This window comes from Limulus polyphemus, unplaced genomic scaffold (genome assembly GCF_000517525.1).
Source record: "Limulus polyphemus unplaced genomic scaffold, Limulus_polyphemus-2.1.2 Scaffold145, whole genome shotgun sequence".
NCBI classification, from domain to species: domain Eukaryota; kingdom Metazoa; phylum Arthropoda; class Merostomata; order Xiphosura; family Limulidae; genus Limulus; species Limulus polyphemus.
Window position 1 is genome coordinate 464315 of NW_013665755.1, and position 10851 is coordinate 475165.

The 10851-nt window shown below is 29.0% G+C and overlaps 1 protein-coding gene across 2 annotated transcripts in view; it reads left to right on the top strand.

The window, feature by feature from the left end:
- Nucleotides 1-391: 391 nt before the first annotated feature.
- The window catches only part of LOC106475280 (exocyst complex component 3-like), a 40581-nt gene continuing 30121 nt past the window's right edge, over nt 392-10851 (top strand). For both annotated transcript variants that reach the window (XM_013935977.2, XM_022380419.1), the window contains exons 1-5: nt 392-715; nt 1379-1491; nt 4770-4860; nt 7501-7607; nt 9070-9151. In XM_013935977.2, coding sequence (XP_013791431.1) covers nt 590-715; nt 1379-1491; nt 4770-4860; nt 7501-7607; nt 9070-9151 — 519 coding nt within the window. In that variant the 5' untranslated portion in view covers nt 392-589. The remainder of the gene's footprint in view (nt 716-1378; nt 1492-4769; nt 4861-7500; nt 7608-9069; nt 9152-10851) is intronic.

A 10851-nucleotide genomic window follows, 5' to 3' on the forward strand; every position in this document is an offset into this window, starting at 1 on the left:
ATATATATATATATATATATATATATAATCTGAAATACTAACTTAGTTGTTCTTTTATCAAATAAAAGGCCTCTATAAACAAATTAATTAAAGATTTAAAGCTCCACGAGGACTCAGCTGTAAGTCTGAAACTTATAACCCTAAAAATTGGTTTTCGATACTCGCAGTGGGAAGGTTATAGATAGTCTATAGTAAACAAATGAAAATCAAAAATCTACCACATTATCATAGTAATTACTTAACTATAAATACCATAAACACTAAACTTCCTCTTAAGGAACTGGGGGAAAATGTATAGTATGATAAAGTAATGATTTACGTTAGTGAACAAAGAAGAAATTTAGAATACAAATAATTATCTGCTATTAATGTGAATTATATTTTTAAAAGAGGGCGCTGAAGTATTTGAGGGTGTAAAGATGTGTTTGGAAACTTGAATTGTTGAAACGCTAGCAAGTTTCATGTGCTTGAGAACATTATACACTTTTAGTTTTACGAATTATAGTATTTATGTGCGCTTGTTTGAATTGGGAACAGAATTTTTGTTACAAAAATTGGAGAAACAACAAAACGGAAGAAATAAAGCAAAATGGACGTAGAACACCTAGAGGCTGAGGCCAAAGCTACTGCAGCAAAACATGTGGCTAATATGCTTCAAAGACCAGATCAGCTGGAAAAAGTGGAGCAATACAAACGTCGTGTCATTCGAAAGAAGGTAGCTTAATACACAAGTTAATTTATTTTTTAAAGTTTTAATTTAACATTTCTTAGGCTAATCTTGGAATTAAAAATAAATCTTTTGTCGGATATAACGATAAAATAATTTCAAACATCAGACTACGTATAGTATGTGATACTGATAAAATTTCCAGTCTATTTATAAATAGTGGCTAATAATACAGTTTGGATTAGTTTTCAGCCAAAGAGACATAAATGTTATTGGATGCTGTTACCATCTGATGGGTAAATTGGGAGTTTTGGCCGGATGCTGGGAGTGTCTACTCGGGTTTAATAAGGAGGCTTACTAATTTTTATAGTGTGGAATGTTGTTACATCTGACAATTAAGGTATACAATATCAATCAGAGTAACCTCATTAAATAATCTAAAGCTTTTTAAATAAACTTCATTAAGCTATAAAGGTAGAAGAACCCTATTCTACAACCATGCTGAGCATTACTGATTAAATACAAATCTTCCATAAGATGTGACAGGTGTGTGTGTGGCAAGAGGAGTCTGGTTTTTTATTTTATTGCTCTGTAACTAAATAAGGTTGAAGGTTATGTAAATTTTGCTTTACCTGAGTTATGACAACATTATAATGTTTTTATCATATGAGAAACATGAATTTTTAATAAAATTTACTTTGTATCTTTTAGGCATCTGTGGAAGCAATGCTGAAAACAGCAATGCAGAGTCAGCTGGATGGAGTAAAAACAGGACTTAGCCATTTGGAGACTGCTTTAAGTGACATAAAAGAAATAAAACAGAAGTATGTAGTTTCATGTTTCTAAACGTATTGAGATGTACTGAGTAGTGACACACACACACAAGTCTAAATATACATGCATCTACTGAAATAATAATATACATGTAGATGTGATGATGTTTTGAATAGTTTCATGTAATTAAATTTCTCATTGACAGTAAAACTTTTGCATATTTTTCTTACTAATGTTACTTACCTTAAAATGAACTGGTGATAGATAAAATAGCATAATTGTATGGGTTTTTTTCCAAAACAAAATATTTTTTATCTAACTTGTGAATATCCAATTTTGATTTTCAGGTAGTAGTTAAAATAAAGTGTAGATTTAAGGTTATTATTTTAAAATTCAGTAATTTGTTTTTATATTATAAAAGTAAGTAAAAATGTTTAAATACAACTTGATTGCTACCTCCATGTTTCAAAAATAATTATTATTTCTACTGAATGGAATGCCTCATCAAACTTTATTACTTTCTGAATCAGTTTTAAGTCCTTTAATGAATATTTTATAGATGAAACATTTTCTTTTACAGTTTCTTGCTCAAGATATGGTAACTGATATAGTGATTTCAGTTTTAATGTCAACATTGGGCTATGAAAATATGACTAAATACATGTTTGCATATATGTAACAAAAGCAACCAACATTTTATTGCTAAATTTCAAAATCACAACATAATTCATCATCACATATTAGCTAAAAAGAAATGAATCCAAATTATTACATTTTGTAATAATAATAATAAGAAAGAAAGAATTATTTGAAATGTACAGAAGGTTAATGCTCTATAGATTAACAATTCACTCATGCTTTTGCAGTGGTGTGTCACCAAGGATGTGAGAAATAGTATCATAGGCAATGTTTTGCACTTATTTTTATGGTTCTTTCTGTATTCCTGACTATCTGACATGCCACTACAAGTACCTTATGACTCAGGGAAATTATAAGTAATGTCTTTTTGAAGAGAAATATTCACATGGTGAACTTGTTGAATGATGCAGAACAAAGGACAGAATATTTTTAAGGAAGAAGTCTTTAGTATTCTTTGTGGAAGCATTGTATTAGGATATTACTGATCTCTAAAACCCCACAGCATGAGCTCAATTGAAGTAATGCCCTAAAATGCAATGTGAAGGCTATGGCTTCCAATCCATAAAGTGAAGCTGACATATCTTCTGTACAGTTAACAAGATAATAGAGAAGGATTTGATGTTTGTTTGGTCTGCATAGAAGAAAACTAAATATTAGGCCAAACCATTTTATTTGGAAATGTCTAGCGTGTATTAACAATAACTCTGAGATTGTCCAGTCTAATGTGGTGGGAGGTATTTGTGTGTCGTCTCCACTGATAAAGGTCCTTGTCACTATTCCCAACTTCTCTTAGAAGATCTTTTGCAGCAGGGTTTGCAGTCTGACAATACTTCAAGATTTATTTCAAAGAGGACTGGTTTACTAATACATACAGTTTACATTTTAATTTTTTAGCCAGAGAATCTCTGACTGAAGCTCAAGTACATACAATGTTCCATTTCAATAGGCTGGCTTCAAAATGTGTGTGAATCTCCTAAAAAAGTCTGTCATTTGATAAGACTGCTACATTAAGAGAAAGGAAAATGGGTGGGAGTTTGAGAATATTGAAGACACGACTGAAAATATTGTTGTAAAGGAGAAAATTCCAAGATGTAAATGAAGAATTGTACCATGTACTAAGAACAATTAAATTTGTGTTCACACAGACTTCTTCATAAGTCATATAAAAAAATAACTTTTTTAGTTTTGTTTATTGGGGAAGGTTGATTGTGGTTATGGTTGGTTAAGAATTTGTTTAATAATGCTCAACTTATAATCAGTTTATTTTTCAAATAGGTAAGAAATCTTGTTACTACCTTGAATTAATATGTTTACATTAAACAAAATAAATTAAAAATTGTCTTGTAGAATAAAACTTCAGGAATGTATTAAGATTAACTGGAGCCCTAGGTCCAGGTAGTATTTGGGAATAATAATAATGAAAATGAAAATACTAATTCAGACTTGCCTTTATTTTGCTAGTTTTACAAACTATAAAGTTTTTTTAGTTGGGTAGCTGTTGAGGCTCCTGGTCTAGGTGGCCTGTGCATTAACTTGGTACTGTATATATTTAAAACAGAATTATAAAATTGTTTGTAAAATGTGTTTATTATACTTTAAATATAAAACACTTTCTTACTGTTGCTTTAAAAAAACATATATATATATATATATATATATGAAAGTGTAGTATCAAATATTTGAAAATGTATTTTTTTCATTTGATGAAGATATAGATTAAAGCTATTTACATTGAATTTCTACATGTCACTGTAACTGCTACATAATTCTCATACAGTTTTAATCTAAGTTCAGTAAAGCAAAGGTTAGAGTGTAGTAAAATATTGTTTCACACTATTACAGGTTACATATCACATTGCTAAACTATTACATTTTGATGTTACTCGTGTTTTTAATTGTTGTGTAAATGACATGAGTAGGTTTGTAGATTTTTGAAGGTTTCAGTTACTTGTGTATTTACTTCTGTTTTTTACTTAAATAAACAATCTGTGTAGGAACATGTTGATTGTGTATAGAGCTGTGTGATTTAATTGGTTAATCAATATAATTGATTACCTATGGGAAGTGATTACAGCGATTAATGCATGTAAACTAAATAATTAATTGATGCTACAATTAAATTGAGTGTTACAAAAATAATCAGCTTTAGTGAATTGTGGAGGGAATGATTGCAATTCTAGAGTCTTAGGTTAAATAACTCATTTCCATCAAACTTTCCCTATCTTTGACGTAAAAATAACTAAGGCTATCTGGCACTGTAACTAATTTTGAACTACTGACTAGAGGGAAGGTAACTGGTTGGCAGTACCTGCAGCCAACTTTTTTTCTTGTTCAACTGCAGAGTAAAGGGAAAGCAACTGGCTTGCAACATCCACTGCCATCTTTTTTTTTTCTTGTTCAACTGCTGACTGAAGGAAAGACAACTGGGTGGCATCATATCCTGCCAACTTTTTTTCTATATTGTACACACCATTGTTTAAGGAACATTATAATAATTGAATATAATTGATTAGCTTGGCCATTGATTAATTGATAATGAAATACCACTAATCACCCAGCTCAAATTGTGTATAGAATTAATAATAGTAAAGAAAGGTGAATGTTTTTCAAGGGATGAGCTATTACTGTGTATAACTTGAAATTTACTAAAGTTATTCATAACTTACTACTATGAAATTGTTTGTTTCAGTTTAAGGGATATTGAAGACAGTTTCAAAGAAATCCCTCGGCTTGTTGAAAAGCTCCAAGATGTGAGAGAAGAAAGTTTAAAACACAGTCAGGTGGGTTTAACAGAAAATTTGGCTATCTAGCTTACATATTTTGACTATTAAATAGTTGGGTTCATTATGCTAATTTTCAGTCCAAATAATGTACAGTGTCTGCCAAAGGAAGTGTAGGGATCTTATATAGTTAGATTTTTTCAAAGTATTAATGAAAAACATTGTCTGTTTTATACCGAATGAAGATTAAGGGTTCAAATTTTAATGGTGAACAATTCAACAGTATTCTCTTATCATTCAGCTTTATTTAAAAAACGAATGCTCTATAACTGCTGCTCAAAAAACATACCATTGAGAACTTGGTGTTAATGTTGCTCCTTCTGAACGTGTCATCAATGGGAATTATGGTTTCATCAAGATGGAGCCACCTTTCATACAGCATGAACAGTGTTGCATGAACTGTTCCCAAACAGGGGAATTACTCATAATGGACACATAAACTGGCCTCTATGATCCAAGGATTTGTCAGCAGCAGACTTCCTTTTCTGGTATTATTTAAAGGACAGTGTGTATATCTACAAGCCATGGATTCTACAGGATTTTAAAGATAACAAAAAGACAAATTAATGGCCTTGTGCATGAAACTTTAGTATTTACAATGTGAGGTGTCATCCTTGAGCAACACCAGTGTGCAGCAGGTCATGGTGTACACCTACTGAGCATTATTTTTCATACTTAATGGTTACAAGATATCTTATTGAGGTACAGTTTCATAAATAACAAACATAGATTATACCAGCAAATGTTGATTATTGTAGTTTTAAATCCCTATGCTTCTTTTGGCAGAGCCTGTATTTGCTTTGTTTTTCATCTTAGCTAAAATCTTTTTTTTTAAATATTTTGAAAACAATCAAGGTAATGTTTTACAGGGTACTTATACATGTATTAAGAGTACTTGTGAATATGCTTTTTTTTTTGACCCTACATTAGTACCATCGGTTTGCTGGACGACATTATTACCACAAGGTTGGGTCGCACCCCACCCAGAAAGGAGTAGATAATAAACATAATTTATTGCTAGAACTAAAATATGTCTATGTATACTGTTAAGTTAAGTGTCTTGTGACTGATTCCATAACATTTTGCTTAATTTTCAAAGTATGGGTAGTGTTAATAGAGGAATAATGAAATTATTACAAAAAAATCATTCATATTGTATTTGACAAACAAAAAACATCATTCTAAAAGTAAAGTAAATATGTTTTTTAACTAAACATCTTCTTAAGAGTTATTTTGAACAAAAAACATCATTAGTTTATTAACATCAACAAAAATGTCTAATCTTCTCACTTCCAGTGTTGGTGTGCATCCTCAATAATAAAAAACACATAAATAATTAGAAATTTCATGAAAAAAACATTACCGAGGCAAAAGGTCCTTCATATTCGGTATAAATTAGGTCTGAAAACACTAATTGAATCAAGAATAACAAAGAAATAAAGATATAGACTTTCCCAGAAATGCACATTGATTTAGTACCGTGTGGTGTTTGTGCACTGGAGATAGAACAAAACATTTGTTTCTCACAGTGTTGCTAAGGTAGAAATAGGAGGAACTAGGTGCACACTCTATCAGTTATTTGGGAAAGGTACTGTGAACAACAACTGCCTCAGTGCTACGATCTCTTAGTGACAATGTTAACAAATGTAGTTGGGGTTTCGAAAATACAACATGCAACTAACGGAGAGTTAAGAACTTTACTGTTTTAATATGAACTTATTTACAACTTAGAATAGTAGATATACTTGTAAAAATTATACAAACGGTTATTGAGTTTGAATTAATTATTGATTTAATTAATATTTTGATTAGAGCAAGTCGTTTTTTTTTAAATTGCATTTAACCTAAAATGATAACATCAACAATAAGATCCCCAAAAACTTTCCTTGTTAGATATCTCACTTACTGCTTTTTAATTGAAAGTTATCTCACTGTTTTTGTGAGCTTAAAAAATATTGTTATTATAAAGTTGTCTACTTATAAAAAAAAAATGCTAAAGCATTATGTATATTGACTGTTGTTAAACATTAATTATTAATAAAATTAAATAAGTTTATAAAGCCACAGTAAATTTTACTTCTAAAAATGTTAACTTGAAATGATGTACATATACACAACTGTGTCATAAATTTGTCTTTGAAAATAAAAGTTTTGCAATAAATTATAGCTGCGACGTATTCAGTGTTCTATTCAGCCTAAATTTAGCTGCTTTCCAATCTCCATACTGAACATTGCTTATATCAAAATTATCGGTCTAAGAAATCCTTTATAAACTGAAATTTTTTTTGGAAGTTGCATGTGTAAGTTTGGTGTATGTGATTAGGTTTAACCTTCAATACTATTTGTAAATATCTTGAATTAGTAATAGTTTTTGAATTAATATTGCAGGAAATTGCATATTAATAATTTTTCAGTGATATATTGTATCCTTCTATACTTCTATTAATTTATAACTAAAATGTTCCACAAAGCCAGAAGAGATAACCATAGGGTAAAGAAATGGTTTAGTATCCAATCTTACATTATAGCCCAAGTTCTAAAAACTAGCAGTTGTTTTATTTCTTTTTTTTTCCATTAAATACCTTACTTCTGTTTATAGAGGAATAAAACTGGATATTTAAAAAAATATTTTCTTATCAGTATGCAGCTGCTATGGAAAACCTAAAGCACATTTTTAATGTCCCTGAGAGTGTGCAGAAAACTCAGGAATGGATTTCAGATGGAAAACTTCTGCTGGCTCATCAGTGGTATGCTTTTTTTCTTTTTATAGAAAATTATTTTTTGTTTTTATCATATGTAAATAATTGATATAGCTTGTGTATGTAGAGATAACAAATTGTAATATATTACATTTCTGCTATCATTTCATTAAAATAACTATATTGCTAATAGAACCTTACATGATCAGTAACAGTAATCACCAGCCTAGATGGACAGCAGCAGCAAAAGAGATTGAAATGGACTTTTATTTAATCCTGAAAAATTAATCATGTAAGCAAAGAATAGAGAATTTGTTGAAATATAAAGGTATTTTAGATCACTTGGAATAACAAGACATCTGTGAATTGACGACATTTGAAGCAAAGAACACCTAGTATACTTATTTTAGTTTTCAGCCAATCTCTGTTTATAAGCATGTAGCCAAAGTGATGTTAGGCAGGTCTTATCATTGACTTAATTATTTGGAAACAAAAGTCTTTGCTACAACTACAACAAATTACATGATGCCAAAACTAGTGTCTGATAATCACAACTAAACATTGTTGAATGCCAATTCTGATAGCCTGCTGATAAAAAAATTATGTACTTCATTCAAAATTTGATAGTTTACATTATCAGTTAATATATGAACCAAAGTGCAAATGGGCTAACAAAAAATTATTATTTTTTTGTGATTTGTTTCAGAATTTTAACCAACATTTTATGTAAAAACACAACTTTCTGCTTATAATGAACTCTAAAAATATGGTGAAAAACATTGATTTTTCTTTTATTCAGTTGGAAAGCTATTTGGAACTGCTTGCTTGTATTAGACTTTACTTGTGCTGGGCATTTGTTAATTTTGGGCCTTTTATACCCATGTTTTACCAAATGCTTTTGATTCACTAGGTTTAATGTCCCTTATTCCTTGTTATTAGCTATTTTTTGACATTTTAATAATTAAAGTTCATAAGCATTGTGTAGAGTCAAATTTGTACTATATTGACTTTCATAGAAATTGACTAAAAAAATAGTAATTATAAATATAAGCTTTAAAAAAGTGGGTTTCATTTTAACATTTAAATATAACTGGGCAAGTAAACAAAAAGTTAAGGATAAAAAAAAGATAAATATACAAAATGCATGCAAGATGATAAAACTAATGATGGCTAATAAAACCCCTTTATAATTTTGTTAAACACATTTATTAGGAAAGGTGAGTAATAGATAGTGTGATTTAACTTTTTGTTTTAATGATTAGGTTACTTTAAAAACTAAGTAATTTAAACTTACATGTATGTTAAACACTTAGGAATTTTCTGACTGAGGGGCAACTAAAAATATTTATAAAATTTTTTAACATGTATATGAAAAAATTTTCAAAACATTATTCATATTCAATATATCACTAATATTGCAAAGTTTGAATTTAAAAACAAATTTTACTTTTCCATTTTTAATTGTTTTCTGGTTGTTTTCATCTACCAAAAAGTTTCTCTCTATATATAGTCTTGCTGACTTAGAAAATTCCAGGGATGATTTGCTTTTTGAGATGCACAAACTTCCCAATCAAAGCCCTACTGACAGGAATGTAGGTTCTGTCTTTTAAATTTTGACTTTTAGCTTTTATTTATTGTTTTGTATAGTTTTTTGTAAAATTTAACTTACATTCCATAAGCAAGGTACACTATATTATTTATTGTTGTTTTCATTAGCAGTATTGTAAAATTTAACTTGGTTCCATAAGCACTGTACACTCTATTATTTATTGTTGTTTTCATTAACAGTATCACTTATATTATTTAGTACCTCGAATGTCGTTACTTTTTAATTTTCTTTATTGTTTATTATTATACTTTTATTAAAAAGATTGTTTTGCACCTTTAGCTTAATATGTTTATTTAGGACTAACTTTAATCTCTTAAGCTGGCCAAACTTCATCAGTATTATTGGGATTACAGCCAACAGTATTATTAATAGTAAGGGTACAAAATTGATGGAACAATGCATTTTTACCTATTTAAGTAAGAACATACAAAAAATATATTGAATTAGCTATAGTCATTAGCAGGTTGAATTTTAGTTTCACTCTAAGTAAGTAGCTTCCTCTTATAGGAAGTTAATATTAATAACATATATCTATATATTTTAAAAGCATCTCTTCAATACCTTGGGACTGAATGGAATGAAATTTTGATAAAGTAGTCAGTATAAAAAACAAATAAGCCATAAAAAAGTTAAAACTGTAGAGGGCTTGATTGTTTTAAACTGAATAAAATATTATAATAATAACATAAACACTGTGGATTCTCCAGACAACATCATGACTTTAAATGGTGTATCTTCAAAATCTTGCTAATAAATCAAGTGATAAATATCTCTTGACTCATTCAGAGAGCTTCAAAGTTGAGTATAGAAATAATTTTTTAACTTTTAAGATACTTGTAACAAAATATCCAGTAACAAAGTCCTCTTGAGCATTTAATATGTTTTCAAAGTTGATGTTACACACCCTGAACAGTGTGCAATTTGACCAAACTTTTAATATGTTTAGTGTAATAATAATGTCAAAAGTTTTTAAAATCAGACTTTGAACATCTACATAACTCTTAAACCATTTGTCTAAATTGAACAAAGTATCATTGAAGAATTGAATATTAAGTATATATCTGTATTATTTTGAATTTTTTAAATTAAAATTGTTATATTAAAAACTGTTGGTTTAACTAACTTTGCTAAAATATGTAGGAAAAGAAATAACCTCTGGAACATCTAAACATATTTCAAATTTATTACAGAAGTATTTCCTAAGTGTCTGTTTTAACTTGATTGAAACTTTAAAAACTACATGGTAGTATATAACCTTTAGATCTTTTAAAAATGTTACAAACTTCAAAATCTCACTATCTTGCCTAATTGAAATTTTAATAGATAACTAGTAATAAATATATTGTACATACTTTATGAACCATCCATTCTTGAACCAGGTTCATCTTTGATAGGAATGGTTTACTTCCAGTGAAATTAGATAATGTATGCAGTAATTAAAATAATCTAGACAAGTTAAAGAAGTTTTAAATTTGAATTATGGTAACTTAAAATATTGGGTTAAAACATTACAATTTGGTAATATACAGAGGGTTAAGTACATTGTATTAAAGTGATTTTAAACGAGGGTGGATACAACCCCCCCCCCATTTTGAAAGTAAAATCAAAATAATTGCAAATAATAGGATCTTTGAGGAGGGAAAAATGAAGTAAAATTTCATATTAAATTAAAAAAATAAATAA